Raw genomic sequence first — 24434 nt, 5'->3', positions numbered from 1 at the left:
GATTCGAACAAGAGGACAAGGGAACAGAGATCAAAGAAAATGAAATGAAGCCGTATTTGTAAATTAAGGAGAAAGCGGAAAATAAGAATTGCACATGCCTAAAAATAAAACACACTCAACAAACGTACATCACTACGCAATAAAAGGAAAGTCATATATAATAGGGAGTCTGAAATAAAAGTATTAAGAATAGGTTTGAAGCAGACGAAGAGGATGACGACGAGGATTACGTGGACTAACGCGAAGGCTATAAAAGAACGAGGGAGAGTAAGGCACGGTGGAGAAGAACTGAGAAGCGGAGCCTCCGGTGAATCAGGGACGCTTCGGCTGGAAGAGAGCGACGCCGGCTACTGCTCCGGTGAGCTCGTGTACTACGGCTTCGGATCGCGGATTTCTGGCCATTCCTGAGCTCGTTCCGGGGAGTGAACAGAGGACGCTACCACCTGCTACGGCAAGGAGTGTCCCCAGCGCTGTTTCCACCCATTCGGGTGGTGCTTCCGACGCCAACAACACCGTCATCACCTCCACAGGCGCTTGGACAGGGAGCTTGTACGACGCAGCCAAGACGCCGCCAGCGACGCCAGCCTCAGCATGTCGAAAGCTAACTAGACGCCGGCTACTGGACCCATACGACACCGCATCCCCACTGAACCAACCGTGAGCACGAAATCTGACCGCTACCAGGACAACTCTAGTAGTAGACGCTAGTAGCAGTATTACCGGGTCTTGTGTATAGATATAGTCTTTGTGTTTTGTGTTAGTTTTGGTAGTTAGTTTTGTGTGCCATTGTGCGTGTCACGTAGCGTGTATTAAATGTGCGTCTATGTGGGTATGCCTGTCGCCTACTCCATTCTTTCGGTCCGAGTGTTCTCCGGGGGGATGCGTGACAAAGAGAAGTGGTGTACCTGCCAGGATTGATTTCATTTCTTCTTTTTGCTTTGTCTCGGATTTTTCTGACCTCTCGACGGCAGAAAGTATGGATTTGGCAAAAACGTTAGAAATGTCGCTCAAGCTATGGTTAAGCAAGGAAGAGGCCATGCGTCTCTGTGACGAGAAGGAAGAGGCAAAAAGACAGAGAGAGGAAAGGGCGCAAGCACGCGCAGACGCTCGCGATGCAGGAGAGCGTGAGCAGAAAAGAGCTCGCGAGGTAGAAGAACGGGAGAAAAGAAGGATACAACGGAAGAAGGAGTTTATTTTGTGGAAACAGGCACATGTCGCGAGAGGATATCAGGAGATCACGGACAATAATCAGCGTTCCTTAGCGGGTACAGGATCTTCTAGACCGGCCAGCGTTTGTCCAAAAAAGCTGATGGCTCCTTTTGTTGACAAAAATATTATCTGGACGCATATCTGCAACGATTCGAGCTGATACCTTAGGGGCAAGGCTGGGAGCGCAGTCAATGCGCCACGGCAATGAACATGTGTTTAGTTGGAGAGGCGCTGATTGAGTTTGGAAGGATGCCTGCTGCTGATTCCATTGACTACGATAAAGTCAAGAAGGCACTCCTCCAAAGATTCAGGCTTACGGCAGAGGGTTTGCTTGAGAGATTTCGCACCGCGAATCCTAAGTATTCTGAAACCGCTAAGCAGTTTTCGTGCAGGCTGACTGACTATTTTGATAGGTGGCTCGATATGCCAAACACAGAAAAGAGTTTTGAAGGGGTGCGTGTCTTTCCCTCCACACAGCAATTTTTAGCGTGTTGCAGCTCAATGCTAGCGCTATTCCTGAAAGAAAGAAAGTTCCTTTCATTAGAATATTTTGCCGGCACTGCAGGGCAATTCCTCGATGCTCAAGGCCTGAGAAATATAAGTAAGGCAACGGAGGACACACAAAAGCTCCTAGAGAGAGATGCGAAAAACCAAGGGCATATGGCGGTGCATCTAAGTCGCCAGTAAGGTGTTTCCTCTGTGGCAAGGTGGAATACCGTGCAGCTGATTTTCGAACTAGTAGTGTTCCCCAAAATACACAGGTTTTGTGCCAAGGTTGTAAGAAGAGGGGTCATACTCTGGGTGAGTGCCGATACAGAACGCAGGACCGAGCTGCATGCGTTGGCAACTCTCGGGCAGAACTTGTCACGCCACCTGAAATTCCGCAGCTGAATGGAGAGCAAACGCAGCTGGAAAATGAGGCGGTGAGTGGAACACCGAAGTCGAAAGCAGCAACGCCGGTGGTGGTTGGGCAAATTGGGGACCGTCCTATATTGGCTCTGAGAGACAGCGGAGCCAACACAGTTTTGGTTCGGAGAAGCCTGGTGAAGGATGAGGATTTTACAGGGGAAGCTTCGGCCGTCATTCTCGTAGATAGCACAGTAAGGTTCCTTCCAGATGCCAGGATTCTAGTGTCCACGCCATATTATTCTGGAAAGGTAGTGGCAAAATGCGTAGAGAAACCCATCTACGATCTCTTCTTGGGAAACATTACGTGTGCAAGAAGTGTCGAAGACCCCGATCCCGAGTGGAGGATGCTCAACGTTGAAGAACACCCAAAGGCCCAAGACAGCTCAGGCGGTTGACGGGGCAGTCAGTGTCTCATCTACAGTAGAGACAAGAGCTCAAGCGACATCCCGGGCAAAGCGGCGTCCGCTCGCTACTCCCGTTCCGATGTGTCTGAGCGCAACAACGGGCGAAATTGCAATTAGTCAAAGAGAAGACCCGAGCTTGAAAGCCTGCTTCAAAAGAGTCCGGGAAAAAGTGAAAAAAAGAAGATCCGTACGTCACTCCAATATCAATTCGTAACTGGTCTTCTGCACAGGGAATGCATATTTAGCTCAGGAAGGCAGGGTCCAACAGCTGTTGTCACCGAAAGATATGCGAGAGACATTGCTACATTTAGGACATGACGCCATTATGGCCGGACACCAGGGTCTTCAAAAAACGCTGTCTAGGAACACCGAGTTCGTTTGGCTGGGCGTCCTGAGTGACGTTAAACGGTTTATTCGCACATGTGACGTGTGCCAGCGCACAGTTCTGAAGTGAGGAGTTGGTCCCGTACCCATGGGCAGGATGCCAGCCTTCAACCTACCGTTTCAAAGAGTGGATATCGATTTGAAGAAAATAGCGCCAGAGCATGCAAACCACGAAAAGACAAGGACGAGTCTTTTCGTGGTTTGCATGCTCTGGCGCTATTTTCTTCAAATCGAGTATGCACCAACTCGCCCAAAAAGAAGTGTTAATAGAGTGGATATCGACTTTGTAGGGCCAATCTCTGCAGTATCCGCTAAAGGCAATAGATATGTGCTTACTGTTTTTGACGTGGTGTTTTTGGATGTGGCAGGCAAAACGAAGGTCATATGTTGCATATTAGAGCTCTACAGATAGAGCCAACTGAACAGCTTTAGCTATATCTGGGATGGATCTTTGTTGTTGCGGTTCTTCCTGTTATTGTTATGTGATTATATAAGGAAGTGTGTTGTGGACATTAACATGTGTTTAAGGACACCGCATGGACAATGGCTGTGTTGTGATAATACTGCCTAATTGCAATTTGGTGTGCTGTGTTAGTGGTGTGCCTTTGGTGTGTGCTGGACATCTGTGGCGTGTTGTGTGCTTGGTCCAGAATCGCCACAGAAGATAGTCGGTTGTCTGGAAGGCTTGAAGATATGCATGATGTGAGCAGTTTTTCATAGAAAAACTCTTCACAGAGGGGGCCTTTGTCGCATATAATAGGGATTCTAAAATAAAAGTATAAAGGAGAGAGGTTTGAAGAAGACGAAGGGAATGATGACAAGGATTACGTGGACTAACGCGAAGACTATAAAAGCGCGAGGGAGAGGGAGGCACGGGAGGAGGGGGGAAGAACAGAGAAGCGGAGGCTCTGGCGGGTCAGGGACGCTTCGGCTGTAAGAGAGCGATGCCGGCCACTGCTCCGGTGAGCTCGCGTTCTACTGCTTCGTATTGTGTACTTGATGCCGTTCCTGAGGTCGTTCCGGGAAGTAAACGGAGGGCGCTGCCACCTGCTACGGCCAGGTGTCTCTCCAGCGCTCTTGCCTCCCATCCGGGTGGTTCCCCCAACGGCGACAACACCGGCATCACCTCCACATGCGCTTGGAAAGGGAGCTTGTACGACGCAGCAAGCGACGCCAGCCTCAGTATGCCGAACGCCATCTAGACGCCGGCTACTGGACCCATACCGTGAGCACGAACGCCGACCGCTACCAGTAGAACGCTAGTAGTAGACGCTAGTAGCTGTATTACTGGGTCGTGTGTATTGATAGTCTTTGTGTTTTTTGTTGGCTTTGGTAGTTAGGTTTGTGTGCTAGGGTTTGTGTCACGTAAAGCGTGTTATATGTTTTTCTGTGTCGGTATACCTGCCATCTAGTCCATTCTTTCGGTCCGAGTGTTATCCGGGGAGATCCGTGACAAAGAGTTCACCAGGTACTGAGCGTCCCAGGTGAAGTGGAGATACCTTGCAGACAGGGCGAACGCGGGTCGATGTCATGGGACTCGTCGCTGGCGAGGCGTAGAAGGAAGCGACGGAAGGGAGCCAGGTGGTAGTCGGACCGGAGAGGAACAAAGGCACACTCCGGTGGTCGCTCGTCAAGAGCCCGAAGAACTTAGCAGCAGCAGGAGAATCGTAGCCATATCCAGTCGACGATGGCTTGAAACTCCAGAGGCTTAAAGCAGGCTATCCAAGAGCGCCTTTTGGCAGCACGGACCCTCAGTCCATCGGCTACCGTCTCCACACTTGCAAAGAACGCGAGAGGCTTGCGTCGATAATCCAAGGAAGGTCATGACAGCACGGACGCAACGGCCGACGGCTGCCACCTCCACGCTTGAATGGCCTGATCTCCGCTGCTCTGTCTTCGTTTACACTTCGGTTTTCTGAAACGTCAGGTCTCCGCTCCTCGTACTCGCCACGCTCTTTGTCGTCGTCGCCTCGCACACACCCTTCGCACGCGCAGCGCTCCGCTATCCGACGCATCACTGTCGATGCACCGCGTTCAGAAATCCTCCGAGGATCTATTGTGCACCTCACACACACTCTAAAACTCATCATCGGGGTTTTCGAGAACGCTACTCAACAAAAAAATCAATTGGTTCAATCAATACATAGTTTTTCATGTGCCGTCAGGCCAGCCACTTACTCCGGATGTCCGTCATTGCCAGGTACTGAAGATAGCTGGGCTAGACTGGCCGGGCTCGCGGCGCCTGCGCGTTCGTTCACTGCTCTGTTTCACGGAAGACGATGGCAAACGCCGACCGGCATGAGTTTTGCCGCTCCTATTTTGACGAGCTTGCGGGCCAACGTGGGCTCGGTACGAATCCAAGTTGAAAATGTGCGGCGGCGTGGACCCCTACACACTACGCGTTGGGACGGACTCCGCTCCCGATGCCGACTTGGTGCCATGCACGAAGCACGTTGATGCCATCAATTACGTAGTGTTAGCAACTAGCTACGTGTCTCTTCAGCAGATGAAGGCATTAAAGTCTCTTGAGGCCCATAATTACTTCACCAGTGGACGGGTAAAAAGTGCGACGGCCATGCGTGTGCCATCGAAGCGTGTCGTCGTTCTGAGCGAGGTCAGCTTCCTTAACATCGAAGCATGTTTGCGTAAAGCGCGCCTCTGTGTGTCCGTGTATTTAAAATATCGATTTGCACTTTAATATGTGTGCTAACGTGCCGCCCACAGTACACATTAGACTGTGCGGTCGCTTTGTTTCGAATTGCAGATACAAGTTCGTGTATGTAGCGTACATGCGAGTGCAAAATGATTGCAATTGAAAGACATTGAGCTATCAGCAAACGCTTACAGCCTCAGATTAATTGCTTGAATGCACTGTTGCGTAAAATTATCGATGAACTTCGTAGTTGGGTATTTGACGTGCTCATGCTTCAGCTGGGCAACTAGTCATGCCGTAGAGTCACGCATGCCACTGACCTGAAATGTCCGAGACAGTGTATGAACGCGCATGCTTCATCAGCTGGTAACATTACCAGGTAACTGGATCACGTGGCAGTGGTGTACAGTATTTTTTTTTCCGCGAGGGCACGCATCTCGTTAACTTTTTCGGGCGATAAAATGTTTCTGCAATTTGTACCAATCGAAAGCGGCTGCCAGGGCCGGAATCGTACTAGCAATCCTCAGATCACTGACATCTTATGAAGGATGTAGATTTCTGTCAGCACCTGATTACTGGTCATTTTTTTTTCAGGTCACCCATTCACAAAGGCTAAGGGACGCATTACTGAAGGTGTGGGTTCTGGCTGAGCCTGACGGAGTCATAGTGACAGCGCGCTGCACTTGCATGGCAGGTGCAGGCGAAGCCTGCTCTCACATTGGTGCTACATTGTTTACTGTTGAGACGGCAGTACGTCCCAGAGGCTCACGAGTGTGCACGGACAAAAAGAACATGTGGTTTCCTGCGCACAGCTCTGGGGCTGGCAATAAGAGGATTGGCTGGCAAGAGGATTGGCTGGGGCTGGCAATAAGAGACGAGTCATTGGCTTTTTGTCATCAAAGAAAAAGAAGCAGCGTATGGATAGTTTTCACCTGAAGCCAGGCGTTGAGCACGTACCTGAAGGCCTACCACGAGAATTACCACCTGTGCCACCCCCCAACAGAAAAAGCGCTGAAGGCATTTAACAGTAAACTGGCGGATGCTGGTGCTACACCAGCATTCTTCATGCTGCACCCACAGTAAGCGACATGTTTGAGCCACCGTGCAGAAGAGAACTTCTTCTCCTTCGTGATTTGTTATGCTTAGAAGCACAGCCGGAAGACCTGCCTAAACTGATCTCCCGTGCTGAAAAAACTGTTGCCAGACTTCCGATAAGCAAAGAGATGGTGAAGAGCATTGAGGAATGCACGCGGGAGAAATCGAAGTGTTCAAAATGGTACTCTTATTGTGCAGGCAGGATCACTGCTTCAGTCATGTGGAATGTATACTTCACAAGTCTGCATGAACCATCTATGAGTTTACTAAAAAAAATAAGCTATCGAGAGCAAAACACTTATTCCACTCCAGCCACAGCCTTGGGATTACAACACGAGGCTCCTGCAATCGCAAGCTACGCCGAGGAAATAATAAAGAACCACACAGACTTCACCCATCAAAAGACTGAAGTTTATTTAAGTGTGGAGTGCCCGTATATGGCAGCTAGTCCAAACAGTTCTGTCTCTTGTGCATGCTGCGGAATGGGCATTGTGGAACTGAAATGTCCCTTTTTACTCTGCAACTGTACAATATTAGAAGCTGTGAAGGACCGCAACTTCTGCTTGGAGGAAACTGATGGCTGCCTGCGTTACGAGCGACAGCACTCTTATTTTTTTCAAGTGAAAACGCACATGGCAGTTTGTGGCATTCCATACTGTGAATTTGTTGTATGGACTTCATTGTCAGTATTTATAGGAAGAGTGGAGAGAGATGCGTTTTTTCAGAATATTGTGCCAACAGCATTCGATTTTTTTACTGGTGCAACCCTGCCAGAACTTTTCGCTCAACACTTCTCTAAAAAGATAACAAGAAAGCCAACAGCTTACGCCAACATATTCTGCTACTGCCAAGGTCCAGAGGCAGGGAAGATGCTTGCTTGTGATGGCCCACAGTGCAGCTAAGGGTGGTTTCATTACAGGTGCTTGGGAATTAAGCGAGCCCCAAAGAGAAAAATGGCTCTAACAAGATTGTTGCCAACGAAATAATAATGTCTTGCAGTTAGCTGTTTGCCTTGTGTCTGTAATGTTTCAAGCTGCAGAGCTTTACGCCTGCCATATTGTATTGTTAATAAACATAGCATGTACTTCAAGTATAGCCTCATGTAACATACCATGCATTGCAGCCAAAAACACTTAAATAATCCAAACAAGCATTGTACCACTTGGCGTTTTTTGTACGTCTCCTCCTGGTCAAAAGCACCTAAATTAAGGTTATTTAATTCACCGTATATCAGAACAAAAATCAATGAAAAAAGTTCACTGCAGATATTTATTGATATGTATGCAGCAAACATCTATCGGACTAGATTCATAATTACTAGGGCAGCTTGTTCCAAGCTTTCACTTCAACTAGAAAACAAAGGGAACAAAATTTTACCCCTTTCCAATGGGTTCACATGTAAACAGAGAAGCACTGATGAGACTTCAAACGCAAGGCATGCAGTAGTCACAAAACAGTAGACATGTGTTTCATTCAGAGCACTATGAAGATGGGCATTTTGAGCCCACTTTTAGTAAAAAAATAAAATAGGTATACATCTACACAAACAGAATCACTAATGGGAATTCAAAGAATACATGCAATAGTAACAAAAGACATTTGTCTGATTTAGAACACTATGTAGGTGACCATTTTCAGTCTACAATAGACAAAAATGCAATATGAACACACAGCTGTGCTTATGAGTTGCAACGGCAACGCACAAGAAGTGGAAACAGCTCAGTTCACAAGCAGTGAGAACCAAGTGGTGCTGGAAACGTTCATTATGCAATTGTTGAAGAGAGAATACTTGAAGCGTTAAGCCGGTTTTGTGCTTTATATGAAAGCGCACTTAACTTAAATAAGGAAGAAAACTTGCTGGTTCACTTTGAACGGGTTTGCATTTGATATTGAGCGCAGAGAAAAAAATTTGTCTCCAGTTTAAGCAATCATGTAGCCACACTTCATGAAATTTTTTTTTCACATAAACTTACATGCACACTGCATGGCTTCATGTGCAAGGCATTGTGAATGGCTACACGATTAAACATAGGCACTCAGACAGAAGTAACCACAACATTACTGCAGACACAGGTTTTAAAAGCAAGTAAGAAGACTATCCTCAGTTTCAAAAATTCATGCGGATGCTTGCGGGTTCGGAGGTACTATGGATAGGCAGATGTTTGTAAGGGCACAGCACACCAACACAATTTTGTCTAGTGGAGAGTACCTGTGTTCCGGCTTGCATGTCACAGAGTCAATTGGCTGTACAGCCTTCATGATAGTGTTTTTATTCCGTACCAGACCAATCACCCGTTCTACATAAATTCGTACATTAGCAAGCCGTCTGGTCGTTTTCACTTCTAAAGCAGTAAGCTGCCTTTTGCCTTTAGTTAAAGCAGGAATGTGCAGTTTAGCGCAGTGGAGGCCTAAAGTATCGTCTATATCAAAACCCCTGTCTGTAAGGACAACGTCACCTTGTGTCAAATTATCTGAAATGCCGCAGTTTTCAGTGATGTACCTGTCACCTGTCCTGCCACCCCAGCCTTCTGAAATGAAGGATATGATTCCCTGTGGGCAAATTCCAATAAGATATTTTGAGGTATTGCTGCCTTTGTAGTTGGACCTGCCTCGAAGGCGATCTAATTTGCGATTTCAAACGCCAAAATGCTGCGTGCAGCCATTTGTCGAAACTTCTGCTCACTGTCGAGTCTGAAACACAGAAACGGTATGCAAGATCTTGCACAGGGAAATTCCACTTAAGTTTCATGTTGAACACAATACATTCCTCAACCTTTCTAAGGCCATTTTGTGCATTGTGCTTTACATGACATTCAACAAGTTCGAAAACAGCAAACACCATAGAAAAGCTATTCAATCTCGTATAAACGTAACCTTAGCGTCGTCACCATGAAATGATGACTCTGACATCTCTAGCTTGTTTTTTTCTGCCCTTGTGGTACGCAGCTCAGCAGCAAGTCGCTTGTTGTCGTCCTCAACAGCTTGGATGTCCTGTACAGTCATGTCAGTCTGTACTGCTATCTCTGCAACATGGGAAGTAAAATTATTATTAGCGCTACAGGTTACAGAAATTGTAATATCTCATTATGAGAAAGTTATGTTTTGTGTGCCAGAACCGACCTGCTCTCGACTCCAGGCGCTAGCTGCAGCTTTCGTGCGGCGGGTCATCCGCAGGCCTCATCTCTGCAGTGCATTCGTCCTCCGATGACTGGAGCGCTGCAGCATCGGCGATAGCTTTAGCGGCTGCTTTCTTCTGCCGCGCCATCGTCCGTGCAAAACGGGCGGACATGCCAACAGCTGGTCTTTCGCCGGGCCCCTTAACCCAGGTGCTCCGTCGGCGCCCAGTCCGGGATCGCGTCGTCCATAAGGCCTGAAGGTCTGCCTGGAAAATTTAAAGTTGATGCCGTGCACACAATGTTGCACACATTGACTCATTTTGCTACGAACAACACCGTCTCAGCAAACACATAGGCGACGGCGAGGCTCGTGTTCTATAGTTCATTACCAGCTGCAGCTGCCGCGGTAAACATCTCCGGCAGCGCCCGTATGTGACAGCGACCGTATGTAATGAGTAGGCTTATGTCAATCAATAAATTTTACTTTTTCTTACCTGTGATAAAATGCCGACCGCATACGCGAACGTTGTCTAGGTTTCTCAACGCTTTCCGATTGATTCGTGCGAGCCAAACGCTTCGGCGCTTCTCCGAAAGTAGCTTCGTGCGCTCGCACTGCCAGCAAATCAGTTTCGGTTAACAGTGAAGTCCGACGCTGCCCGGCTCGGTGTTTGTTTTCTGCGCAGAAGGCTTGCTTCTGCTTACGCAGCCGAACATAGCACACATCGGCATGATGACACCATGCAGAACCAGGTTCCGCTCAGTACCTAAAGATGGTGGCACATCCCAGAATCCCTCGTAGGTGACGTCCGTGAGAACTATGTATACACGCTTTAGCAAATCCTATAAACAATGCTAAGCAAGCTGACGCCACTTTTATGGATTTTGCTAAGGCTTTTGGAAAATTCTCTCATTATAAACTACAGCATGAATAAAACAAAATTCATAAAAACTCTCGGCTTATTAACTGTATATCAGATTACCTTATTGTACGTCAGCAGTTCGTTACTTTCAAAACTCGACTCAAAAAAACTTTCCGTTGAGTCTGGCGTTCCACAGTGATCAGTCAAGTCAGGCAAGAAAAGAATGAGCGTTTATTGATAGCAACTGTTCGTGTTTATATAGGCTGGGCGATGTAGGTACGTGTTAGCGTGAGCGGCAGAGCTCGGTTCGCGATTTGGCTGGCACGCACAGCGCATGCGTATCATCTACGATACACACAGGGCTCGCTTCTTAGGCCTCTTCGTTTCCTCTTTTGTATAAATGATGTTGTTAAGATGTTCCTGTAAAAATAAGAATATATGCAGACGACTATGTCCTCTACCCGGAAATAGAAACTCCCTCGGATAAAGTGTTGTTAAATACATCACTTCAGAGGGTTGTTGCCTGGTGTGAGGGATGACAGATGTCGGTATGTGACATATAAAAGGGGTTTGAAATAGAACGATTAACGAAAGAAGTTTGAAAAGCATGACGAGGATGGCGAAACGAATGACGTATTAACCGAAGAATAGAGAAGATAAATTATTTAGTGAGGTGCGAAGAGATGATTGGTGGAGAGGAGACAACATGGCGACGGTGACCAGGATGACATGTACCAACGCCAAGGATATAAAATACCGAGGGAGAGCGTGACAAGGGGAAAGAACTCAGAACCGGAGGTTCTCGCAGGTCAGGAACATACAGGCTGCAAGAGAGCAACCCCGGCTACTGCTCCGGTGATCTCGAGTTTTACGGCGTCGCACCGTAGATTTCCTGCCGTTCTTGAACCCGTTCCGGGGAGTCAACGGATGAAGAAACCACCTGCTACTGCAAGGGGTGCCTCCAGCGCTGTTGCCACTCATTCGTATGGTGCCCTCAGCGCCAACATTACCAGCATCACCTCCACGGGCACTTGGACCGGGAGCTTGTACGACGCCGCCAATGACGCCCGCGTGAGCACTTCGAACGCTATCTCGACGCTGGCTACTGGGCCCATGCAACGGACCGTCAGCAGCGAACCTTGAGCACGAACGCTGAACGCTAGTAGCAGAACTCTAGTAGTAAACGCTGCTAGTAGTGTTCAGGGTCTTGTGTATTGGTAGCCTATGTGGTTTGTGTTAATTTTGTTACTTTTGTGTGCTAGTATTTCTCTCACGTAGGATGTTTTAAATGTACGTCTCTGTGGGTACATTTGTCGCCTAGTCCATTCTTTCAGCCCGAGTGTTCTCCGATGATCCGTGAAAAAGTTGAGTGGCGAGCCTCTGCCAGGATTCATTTCCTTGTTTCTTTTTGTTTTGTCTCGGATCTTCTCGATCTCTCAAAGGTATAAAGTATGATTTTTTTAAAAACGTTAGAACTGCCTCTCAAGCTACGGTTAAGCAAGGAAGAGGCGATGCGTCTTTTTGAAGAGGAGGCAGAGGCAGAGAAAAAGAAAGGGCCCAAGCACGAGCAGACGCACGCGAGGCAGAAGCGCGGGGCGCTATAAAAGCTCGCGAGGCAGAAGAACGGGAGAAAAGAAGAATAGAACAGGAGAAGGAATCTCTTTTGTGGAAACAGGCGCCTGTAGAGGGAGGAAATGAGGAGATCACGGACAATGATCAGCGTTCTTTAGCGGGTACAGAATTTCCTAGACGGGCCAGAGAGAAGCAGAGAGAGAACAACCAGTTAATTGTCCTCAGTCCACGACTCCAGTGGCTTCCACCGACGCTTTGGCGATTGCGACCAGCGCCTTCTGGTCTTGCAGGGTACCGCTGGCCAGTGTCACATCCCACTGCTTTAGCGTCGCGTTGTGTTCGTTTTAGCTGAGCACGTCCATGTAATGTGCGTCAATGTGGGAATTTCGTCACATCAAGGACATGTATGTGCGTATAATGTTGGGTGAATTCGGTGTAGGTGGTGAAGAGTGGGGAAAGTAAGTGTTTGGATGCGTCTAAGGTGGTAGAAGGGCTCCGGAGAAATTTTCTTATGTGGTGAGGTGTTGAGACGCCTATTTAAATGGAAGGTCCCTAGGCGGGTTGATAAATTGGTTGAGAGGGCGTAGAGAATAGAGTCAGTGTGCCCCGCTAGGTTGTTGTAATCTCGAACTAGGGCTTGTGCCCTAATATTGCCATCGAGACCTGCGTGTCCTGGGACCCAGGTGATGACGTGATCATACTGGAGATGGCCGCCCAGTACGCGGAGAGCCGTGCGCGGGACACGTCCACTCGTATAGGCCGCGCTGGCGGCTTGGGAGTCTGTAAAAATGTGAGTTTCAAGGTGTTGCATACCGCTCATTTTAATGGTAATGGCTATTGCAATGGCTTCTGCGGGCGCCGGATCCTGTGCCGTGAAGGACGCCCGAAGAAAAGGGGTGTTGGCGTGATTGACAGCAGCGGAAGCATTTGTGTGGGGCTGTGCATAGGAAGCTACATCCACATACATAGCCGAGGTGTCTTGGCCGTATTACCTATCGAGGCTACGAAGACGGGCCTTACAGCGCGGGGCCTGTGACTCGTGGTTCATCTGGCGAGGGATAGGTTCCATGTAAAGGCTTGAGCAGGCAGCATTTGGAAGAACTCCGCTACTCCGATCAGGGCCATGGTCCTGGCGGCTTGCAAGTCACTATCCTTCAAAGGATGACCCTACCTGACGATATTGTGAGGAGACGAGTCTGTAGGGAGTTAAGAACAGCCTCCTGGATTTCCGCAAACGTGTTGTGAATCCCAAGTGCAAGCAGTTTATTGGTGGATGTACACATGGGAAGGTCCATAGCTGTTTTAAGGAGGGTACGGATAAGGATATCTATCCTACTCTCGGCGGTGCGATCAACATTGTGGTTTGGAAGACCTACTGCATTCGACTCATGGCCAGGGTCGTGACGGGGCAGATGGTGTCATCCTCGCGCATGCACTTGCGATGTCCAGCGATGCGTCGTACCGTACGTGCGATATTGAGCACACACGTGCGTAGAGTGGAAATGGTGTGGCTGGGCGTGCCGTCATGCTGGACCCAGAGGCCAAGCACTCGGATGAGTGATTTTTCTTCTATAGAATGGTTGTGAATTTTGAGATTGGTTGGGCCGGGTGAACGATAGCGGGGACCATGAAAATGGATGACTTCTGATTTGTCTGGTGCACACTGCATACTGCTGGTTTTAACAAAATGCTCGATCACACCGATGGCTCTTTGTGAGGCTAGCTCTTTGGCGGCGAGGGATCCTTGGGTTGACGAGATGGTGACGTCATACATAGAGATGGTATATCCGATGCCGGAGAGTGTATAGAGCTTGTGGGCGAGAGGGGGCATGGCTATATTGAATAGTAGTGGTGATCGGACAGCACCTGGTGGAGTGCCTTTGTCAGGTGTTTGGAAGGGAGACGATCTAGTAGATCCGATACCTATGTTGGCTGTGCGGGCAGTGAGGACAAAAAGTATGGTGGAGCTGCCATAAAAAAAACTTAAACCAATAAGCTCCTGCCTGTGCCAGTGGAGATATATTGGAAGATGCGAGATCCACAGTGTATCTGATTTAGACCTAGGATTACAGAATCTGAAATGTTGTCGAAGGCGCTCATAATGTCAAGACTTAGAAGAAGGTACTCTCCACCGCTACGATTCGAGCGGATCGCTTTGAGGCAAGGCTGGGAGCGCAGTGATCGGGCCATGGCATTGAGCATGTGTTTATTTGGGGAGGCTCTCAATGTGTTTGGGAAGATGCCTGCTGCGTATTCTATGGACTATGGGAAAGCCAAGAAGGTACTCCTCCAAAGCTTCAGGCTTACGGCAGAAGGTTTTCGCGAGAGAATTCGCACAGCGAATCCTGAGGATTGTGAAACCGCTAAGCACGGTTACTGCAGGCTGATCAACTAGTTCGACAGGTGGCTTGATAAGTCAAACACAGGATACAGTTTTGAAGGGGCGCGTGACAGTATGGTGATGGAGCAGTTGTTAGCATGTTGCAGTCGAAAGCTGGCGCTATTCCTGAAAGTTGTGTTAATTGGAAGAGTTTGCCGACACTGCAGACCGATTTCTCGAGGCTCAAGGGCTGAAAATATGATTAAGGCAACGGAGGAAACAAAAAAGCTCCTAGAGAGAGATGCGAAAAAGCCAAGGGCATATTGCGGTGCACCTAAGGCGCCAGTGAGGTGTCTCCTCCGTGGCAAGGTGGGTCACCGCGCAGTTGACTGTCAGACTGGCAGCGTTGCCCAAAAGACATAGGTTGAGTGTCAAGGTTGTAAGAGGAGAGGACACACTGTGGATGAGGGCTGATATAAAACGCAGGACCGAGCGGCATGCGTTGTGGACTCTCGGGCAGAGATGTTCCCACCACCTGAAGCTCCACTGCTAAAAGGAGAGGAAACGCCGCTGAAAAATGAGGGGGTGAGTGGAACACCCAAGACGAAAGCAGAAATGCCGGTAGTGGTTGGGCAAAATAGGGGACCGTCCTATATTGGTGCTTTGATACACCGGAGCCAAAACAGTTTTGGTTCGGAGAAGCCTGGTGAAGGACGAAGATCTTACAGACAGGGGAAGCTTCGGCCGTCATTTTTGTAGATAGCACAGTAAGGTACCTTCCAGAAGCCAGGATTCTAGTGTCCACGCCATATTATTCTGGACAGGTAGTGGAAGAATGCGTAGAGAAACCCATCTACGATCTCATCTTGGGAAACATTACGTGTGCAAGAAGTGTCGAAGACCCCGATCCCGAGTGGAGGATGCTCGACCTTGAAGAACACCCAATGCAGGAAGGCCCAAGACAGCTCAGGCAGTTTACGGGGCAGTCAGTGTCTCATCTCCTGTAGAGACAAGAGCTCAAGCGACAGCTTGGGCAAAGCGGCATCCGCTCGCTACTCCCGTTACGTAGTGTCTGAGCGTAACAACGGGCGAAATTGCAATTAGGCTAAGTGACTACCCGATCTTGAAAGCCTGCGTCGAAAGATTTGGGCAAAAAGTGAAAATAAAGAGGTGTCTTACATCATTCGAATATCAATTGGTAAACAGTCTTTTACACAGGGAATGTATATTTAGCTCAGGGAGGCGGGTCCAATAGCAGGTGTTACCAAAAGATATGAGAAAAACAATGTTACGCTCTAGACATGACACCATTGTGGCCGGACACCAGGGTATTCTAAAATCAGTGTGTAGTGTCACAGAGGAGTTCTTCTGGCCAGGTGGCCAGAGTGACGTTAAACGCTTTGTTCGCTTGTGTGACATGTGCCAGCGCACAGTTCCAAAGGCAACCATTGCAACATGCCAGCCATCGACCTGCCGTTTCAAAGAATGGCTATTGACCTTGTGGGGCGAGTCTCTGAAGTATCTGCTAGAGGCATTAGATATGTGCTTACCCTGGTTGACGTGTCCACTAGTTATCCTGGCGCTATTCCATTGACGACTATTGACAGTATCCAAGTGGTGAAGGGTCTTGCGGAGATGTTCTCGCGTTATGGGTTCCCACGGAACATTCTGAGTGACCGGGGCTCGAACTTCACGTCGGAAATAATGAGGGAGTTTAACCGCCTTTTGTCAGTAAGGCAGTTACTAACAACGCTATACCATCCCATGTGTAATGAACTTGTACAGCGGTTCAACGGTACCCTCAAAAATATCAGGAAAACGTGCAAGGAGAGACCTACTGATTGGGACAGATATCTCCCAGCTCTTTTGTTCTCTTACCGCGAAGTACAGAATATGAGTTTGGTTCCTCGCCCTTCGAGATGTTGTATGGGGGAACCATTAGGGGTCTACTTACTACACTCAAGGAACTGTGGGCTAATAAAGAGATTGCGTCAGATCTCAAGACAACATACACATACGCTCTTGGGTTGTGGGACTAGTTGGAGGAAACATGCAGGCTTGCACATCAAGGCGTGGAAAGGGCGCGCGAACGCTATAAGGCCTACTATGGCAAGAAAACTACTAACAGAAGTCTGAATCCGGGCGACAGGGCTCTCATTCTGCTACCCACGGATCATAACAAATTACTGATGTAATGGAAGGGCCCTTACCTAGTGACACAGAAGAAAAATGACATGGATAACGAATTATTGATAAATAACACGACGAAGGTTTTCCATGCAAATATGTTGAAAAAATACGAAGATGTCCGTACGGCGGCACACACCCAAGTTAGCATACTGGGTATTGGCCGAGGAGACAGATGATGTCGAGGTGCCCACGTGCACTGGGAAGAAAAGCGTAAGAGTGGATAAGGTACTAATAAACCCCAATTTGCATGAAGACCGAAGATCAGAGATTAGGGCTGTAATACAAAGCGAGGGGGACGTGTTGTCGGATGTGTCGGGCAAAACTGATGTCATTCGTTGCAAATTACATCTCACTACAGATAGACCAGTCAGTGTCAAACAATACCCACTTCCTTTAGTAGTTAAAGAATCAAATGAAATTGAGGTGCGGGAGATGTTGGAGCTTGGTGTGGTGAGAGGTCATGGTAAGCATACAATGCGCTTCATCTGGTTGTCAAAAAAGCCCGATGGTACTAACCGATTGTGTGTACATTTTCGTCGTCTAAAAGAGATCATCGTACCCGATGCCGAACTAACACCAAGAGTGGACGCGGTGTTCGCTAAGGTGGCTAACAAAAGGTTTTGTTTCTAAATTTGACTTAATGGGCAAAAAGGTTTTTTTCTAAATTTGTTTTGGCTGAAGAGTATTGAAGATTACAAATGGAAGGTTCGTCGAAAGAGAAGACTGCCTTTTCTTGTTCGGCGGGACTATATGAGTTTAAATTCATGCCATTTCGTTTTAAGACAGCGTCCGCAATATTAACGAACCTGATGAGGAAGGCTTTGCATGGGTTCCGAAATGTGCAACACTATATTTATGACATTCTTGTGGCAACATGTACGTGGGAAGAGCATGTAATTACGCTGGAAAAAACTGTTTGACAGGGTTCAGCAAGCCAGTTTGACCATAAAACCGACAAATATGGTAGTGGGCTCTATAGCCGTTTCTTTTCTCGGAGAAGAGCTGGGGATGGGCTGCGTCGCGAGGAATGACGACATCGTGGACAAAATACAGCAAGCCCCGACACCGACGAGCAAGAAAGAAGTGCAGTCGTTCCTGGGTTTAACGGGGTACTACAGGGAATTTATTCCCGATAATGCTCACATAGCAGATCCACTTGTCAAACTCACTGAAGAGGGTGCAACCAATAAGCTCAATTGGACCTTTGAACATAAGAACGCATTCGTGATGTTAAAATGGCATATGGCAAAACTACCCGTTCTGCAAGCTACGGATATAAATAAAGAGTTTGTGCTTCGCACTGATGCATCAGACCGAACATTAAGAGCCGTGCTATTTGCAAGAAGCGAATCGAATGCTGCACTCGGTACTTTTTGCAAGTAAGTATCGGTTACTGAACGCAACTACTCCCCTGTTGAAAACAAATGCCGGCGGTAGTGTGGGCGGTAAAGAAATTTCACATTTATATTTATGGGAGACATTTCAGAATTCAAACGGATCATCAGCCGCTTGAATACTTAACCAAGGCCAAAATGAACAAAAGTACAGTCATGAGATGTAGTTTTTCCTTGCATGAATACTCATTTCAGGTGGAACATATTAAAGGCAGAGATAACATTGGAGCGGATTACATGAGTGGAGCCAACTAAATAGATTTAGCTATCTCTGGGGTGTATCTTTTTGTTGTTGCTGTTGTTGTGTGCTTATAGAAGGGAATGTGTTGTGGACATTAACATATGTATTTGGGACACTGTACGGACAACGGCAGTGGTGTGTTAATGTTCCAGAACACAGTGCGTTTGCTGGGAGATTTGAAGATGGGCATGACGTGAGCAGATTTTTTATTGAAAAACTCTTGAGAGGGGGCCCCTCTCACATGTAACAGAGAGTTTGAAATAGAAGTATGAACGAAATAGGTTTTACGACGAGGATGGCGATAAGAATAACGCGTATTAACCGAGGAATAGAGAAGATGAATAAGTATTTGGCGAGGTGGGAAGAGATGATTAGTAGAGAAGACGAAGACGACGACAACAAGGATGACGTGTACCAACGCCAAGGTTATAAAAGCGCGAGGGAGGGCGTGGCACGGGGGGAGAACTAAGAAGCGGAGGTTCTGGCAGGTCAGGAACACACAGGCTGCAAGAGAGCAACGCCGGCCACTGCTCGGGTGATCTAGAGCTCTACGGCTTCGCTTCGTGGATTTCCTGTCGTTCCTGAAACCGTTCCGGTGTGTTAACGGATGACGCTACCACCTGCTACGGCCAGGCGTGTCTCCAACGCTGTTTCCACCCATCCGGGTGCTGCCCCTAACGCCAGCATCACCAGCAACACCTCCACAGGCACTTAGACCGGGAGCTTGTAGGACGCCGCCAGCAACGCCATCCTGAGCACTTGGAACGCCACCTCGACGCCGGCTACTAGACCCATTCAACGCTGCATCAGCACAAAGCCGTGAGCACGAACGCCGAACGCTAATAGTAGACGCTGGTAGTATGTTCCCGGGTCCTGTGTATTAGTAGTCGTGTTTTATGTTAGTTTTGTTAGTTTTGTCTGATAGTGTTTGTATCACTTAGGGTGCATTAAATTTGCGTTTGTGCAGGTACATCTGTCGCCAAGTCCATTCTTTCGACCCAAGTTTTCGCCGGGGATCCGTGAGATGGTAAATTTTGAGAAAACTATTGATATGTGCATTATTCACAAAAAAATAAGCTTAACTTCAATTACTCAGCTAGCAATATTCTTCTTTCTGAAGTAACAGAATACAAATACTTTGGCCTGTCGCTAACAACCGCATATGGAATCTGCACAATGATAAAGTTACCGCTAACGCCTGTCGTAAATTCTTTTTTTGCTCAGAAGTGCCTTAAAACTGCCCACAATATATCCCCATTTACAAGCATATAACTCAAGTATACATCCGGTTCTCGATCACGCAGCTTTTATCTCTGGTTCTTTTACACAAACTAACATAAGAAATCTTGAATCGGTGTTGAAAAAGGTGGTTCGCTTTATCTACAAAAATTTCTGCCGCACGTTAGTCACACTGATCAAGGAACCCGTACGAGGTTCCGAAACGTCTTTGAATTTCATGACATGGTCAGTGACCGCATTCCTTTTTCTTTAGAACTTTTAAAACGAGCCAACTTCCCGCAACTTACCCAGCGCAATCGAATTTTGCGGCAAAAATTTATGTATCAGATAGTAAACAGACACTAAAGCGTTAACATCTCCTATAGAATGACATTTTCTTCCGGATAATCCACAAGGCAGCGACACCCACTAAGTATGCCACTATTCCGTGTAAAAACTAATCGTTTTAATTATACTGTTTTCCTCAGGGCAGTAACAGACTGGAAGAACTTAAATAAAATGACAGTGTCTCAACCTTCCCTTTCTTTGTTTACCGCCAGTCTCTGCTGACGGCACGAAAGTTCATATACGCCTTTTTTGCTTTTTTGTCTATTTCTGCAGCGCATTGCGTTTGTTGTAGTGACCTGGCAGTGAGCCGCTGAGGTGGCTGAGTGGTTAAGGAGAGGACGAAGCGCGTGAGAACGATGGAATGCGATGACGGCTGCTACACTTTTGTCTTTGTATACAAATTCCCTTCTAGTAGAATTGAACGATGATACCGGGACTTCAAACCTTGGGTTCGAATAACAGCGGATAAATCACGTGGAGAGAAAAACTGAGTAATGGTAAAAAAGAAAAACCTTGGCTGTATTCAATCAAGTTTACGCACATCTTCAGACGATGACTCTTGGCACTGGCCTTGGCCTAGCCCCCTCTCCTTCACACTGTTTATCAGACATTGTTTATTGATCTCGCAACCCGCGCGTGCACTTCGCTTTGCGGTAGCAGTATCGGGTAGCCGCGTCTCACTCCACACTTGCGCACCATGACCTAAGTTGCACATAATGCGTTGCTCTAGGTGGGTCAAATGGGTATGGAAGGCGGGCAGTTGAGCTATTTCAACGCTAGCATCCAAATACGCGTCCGAGCTCGGCGACGATTTTGCGTGTATATGAGACGCTGAGACCGACTGGGACTATTAGGAAGAAGCGACATAAATCGTGAATCCTGGGCAAGGGAGTGGAGACAGATATTCCGTACAAAGTTTCTTCAGACCAAAGTGCGAAGTGTTCGTAGTGTGGGATGATGTTGGTGTTAAGCTGGAGTGTAAAAGTCTTCAGTGTGGAGAATACTGTATAAGAGACAACTTCATCCGCACAACGTGCAGCTGCACCAGATGTTCGAGCCCCGCGATTTCGAAAATCGAAAGTACTTTGCAAACTCGATTCAAATCCAGAAGGAAAAGGACCCAAGCTTTGTCAACAAAACACTGTGCACCGATGAAACTACCATTATGCCCACGTTATGCCTCACGTTAGCTCACGTTGTGGCCATGTGACCGTCCATAGCAGTCATTATCGGAGTGACGAAAACTCTCGCTGGGTTTTCAAGATATAACACCAAAATGAGTGGTGGGTCAATGTGCGGTGTAGAATTTACACTGGCACTGTCACTGACCCCGTGTTTTTTTTAAACTCGCTTACGGGCGAAAGATGTCAACGATATTATTGATGGGGCAATCGAGGCTCTTTCTTGCAAAGTTCCATTGGCTAGGATCATGAATATTTGGTATGAGCATGGTGGTGCTCCTGCGCATGGCAGCAGGAAAGCTTTCAAATGGCTGAATGAAATATTCCAGCAGCAGTGGATTGGACGGCACGGCTTCGGCAGATTTAACTCCGCTCAGTTTCTTCCTCTGAGGATATGTTAAGGATCAAGTATATCGGACATCAACCACAATATCAGAGAACCTAAAAGATAAAATAAGACAGTTCTGCAACTCCACCCTTCACAACATTATTTAGTTATTTGTATATACTGACATGTGCACTTATCTTTATCGGGAGACCGCGTTTCACCGCCTAACAAGTGTTATCGCACAGCGCGGGACGCGCCTGCATCTATCCGAAGTTTCTGGCAAGTCATCGATGCTTCTGTTCGCTGTATGTTGTAGACGAACCTTATGTTATATGATTTCATCACCTGACGGGAATGGTGTAGAACTTTGTGGAAGGCACGTGGGTCCTAATGATTAGTCTGGAACATTCGACGACTGCTATATAACAGCCGACGCGCTTGACCCGTGGATCAGATTTTCGACGATCGCCGGCCGTGCTCGCCGCTACCGTTGTGCTGTAAGTGTACCCTCTTTTGTGGGCGCAGGTTCGACCAATAAAAGTTAGTTTTGTCTTTCTCAGTATTGCTACTGTGTTCTTCAACGTCACCACCACGTTACATCTGGTGGAGGTGCTTCTTTTTTTTGTTCATGTACCGGACGCCCCCGACAAGCCGTGATCCAAGCCCGGACCGCAAAGAGAACACCAACGTAGTCCCGGACAATCGAGCACGCAGCCGTCTTCAACAGCTGCCCCCGGAGCACGGACTGCTACCTGCGAAGACCAAGAAGATTTTCGCCGAGGCAACCCTAATGGCAGCCCCAGCGTCCCCCATCGTGCTTCAGCAGCCCAGGAAACCACCGACGTTCCGCGGTTCCACATTTGAAGACCCGGAAAGCTGGCTGAAAACGTGTGAGAGGGTCGCTACGTTTAACAGCTTGGGAAGCGACGACAAGCTGCGACATGTGTATTTCGCATTGGAGGACGCCGCCAGGAAGTGGTTCGAGAATCGAGAAGCCACCTTGACGACTTGGGACCTGTTCCGAAGCAGCTTCCTGCAAACATTTACAAGCGTCCTGCGAAAAGAGCGAGCCCAAGCTCTACCGGAGACCAGAACGCCGCTGCCGAATGAGACGATCATAATCTTCACTGAGGAAATGAGCCGTGTGTTCCACCACGCCGACCCGGAAATGTCCGAAGAGAAGAAAGTCCACCTACTGATGCGTGGTGTAAAGGAGGAACTTTTCGGCGCAATGATACGAAGCACACCAACCCTCCTACGATACGAAGCCCTCCTTCGCGAGGCCACCAGCATTGAGAAGACACTCGAAATGCGGAACCGACAATTCAACCGCCGTACGAACTCGACAAACTACGCCGGAGTTCAATCACTGGCCACCGACGACCTGCGCGAGACCATCAGGGCAGTCGTACGAGAGGAGCTTCAAAGGATCTTCCCTTCATCGCAACCTCAAGTGGCCTCAGTCGCCGAAATTGTCAAAGAAGTCCACCGATCGCTGGGAGTTCCCGAGGTACAACCACAATCATCGCAGCCCCAGCCAGAAGCGATCACCTACGCCGCCGTCGCCCGCCATCAAGGTCCCCCTCCACGACCACGCCATGACTCTGTAACGCCGCAATTCCGTCGACCACCGCCGCCGCCGCCAACACGCCCACCCGTCGCCAAGCGCAGCTACCCGAGGAAGACCGACGTTTGGCGCGCTCCTGACCACCGCTCGCTCTGCTACCACTGCGGGGAAGCCGGCCATGTGTACCGCCGATGCCCATACCGCGACCTAGGATTGCGAGGGTTCGCCGTGGACGCACCGCCCCCTGGGGGGTGGCGAACGGCCTCGTGACATCGCCGACTACATCGCCGCTACTCAGTTGAGCCCTCGACGGCCGTCCCGGTCGCCGTCACCAGGCTGCTACCTGTCGCCGCAGCGCCGTCCATACACTGGCCCAGCACGGGGCCGCTCTGCGAGCCCATATCCGGAAAACTAAAAGCAGCAACCGATGGATGTGCGGTTGCTGTTCGTCGAAGTGACGAAGATCCTCCGCCGCCGACGAAGACGACGCAGAGACCATCTCGACGACATAATAACGACACGCCGCCGTCCCGACGAAGTCAGGAAGCCAAGACTACACCGACGAAAGACGACTTGACGACGCGACGTTCCAACTTCAGTTCAACACTACGCAGCCGTGTTCCGGCACTAAGACCTAACTGCAACGTCAGACAAAGAACCACCGACCTCGACGTGCTTCTCGACGGCCACGCAGTTAACGCCTTAGTGAACACAGGGGCTGATTACTCCGTAATGAGTGTACACATCGCCGCCCAGTTGAAGAACCTTAAGACCGCATGGGAAGGCCCTCAAATTCGGACCGCTGGAGGACACCTCATCACACCGACTGGAATTTGCACGGCTACAATAGCCATTCATGACAGCACTTACCCTGCCACCTTCGTTATCCTCCAAAAGTGTTCACGGGACGTCATTCTCGGTATGGACATCCTGAACCAACACGGCGCAATCATCGACCTGAAGTCGAAGTCAATAACGCTGTCGGAAGATAAAGCAATACCGCCGGAGAGCCCTCGTAGTCACCACGCCTTGAGTGTGCTCGAAGATCAAGTGAGCATCCCGCCTCGCTCCAGCATTGTTATTTCGGTCGGCACCGAAATACCCGCTGACGTAGAAGGTGTCATCGAAGGCGACCAACATTTACTGCTAGACCGTGAAATTTGCGTCGCAAGAGGGATCGCTCGACTGCATGGAGGGAAAACTGAAGTGTTACTGACAAACTTCAGCCAGGAGTTCAAGCACATCAACAAGGGCACGACGATCGCATACATAGAGAAAATTCTGGAAACCAGTAATGCGTTTGTCCTCTCGGATACCGCCGCATCTACCCCGAAGACCATGGTTCCCGAACCAGACTACGACATTAATCCAAGTCTCCCCGTGATTAAGCAACAGCAGCCTAGAAGTCTGCTCCGACGATACAAAGGCTGCTTTTCGACGTCATT

The 24434-nt window shown here is 48.5% G+C and overlaps 1 protein-coding gene across 2 annotated transcripts in view; it reads right to left on the bottom strand.

Moving 5' to 3' along the window:
- The window catches only part of LOC144097587 (uncharacterized), a 162861-nt gene that overhangs the window by 15832 nt on the left and 122595 nt on the right, over nt 1-24434 (bottom strand). Inside the window, exons 4-5 of one of the 2 annotated variants that reach the window (XM_077630257.1) lie at nt 9775-10036; nt 9526-9677 (exon numbers count right to left, since the gene is read on the bottom strand). The exons of the other annotated variant lie outside the window; for it this stretch is intronic. Coding sequence (XP_077486383.1) covers nt 9794-10036 — 243 coding nt within the window. The 3' untranslated portion in view covers nt 9526-9677; nt 9775-9793. Of the gene's footprint in view, nt 1-9525; nt 9678-9774; nt 10037-24434 lie in introns of those variants that run through there. 2 annotated transcript variants of the gene reach the window in all.

The sequence above is a fragment of the Amblyomma americanum genome, chromosome 7 (assembly GCF_052857255.1).
Source record: "Amblyomma americanum isolate KBUSLIRL-KWMA chromosome 7, ASM5285725v1, whole genome shotgun sequence".
Classification (NCBI taxonomy): domain Eukaryota; kingdom Metazoa; phylum Arthropoda; class Arachnida; order Ixodida; family Ixodidae; genus Amblyomma; species Amblyomma americanum.
The sequence above is the reverse complement of the archived record's forward strand: the minus strand, read 5'-3'. Positions and strand labels throughout refer to the sequence as shown.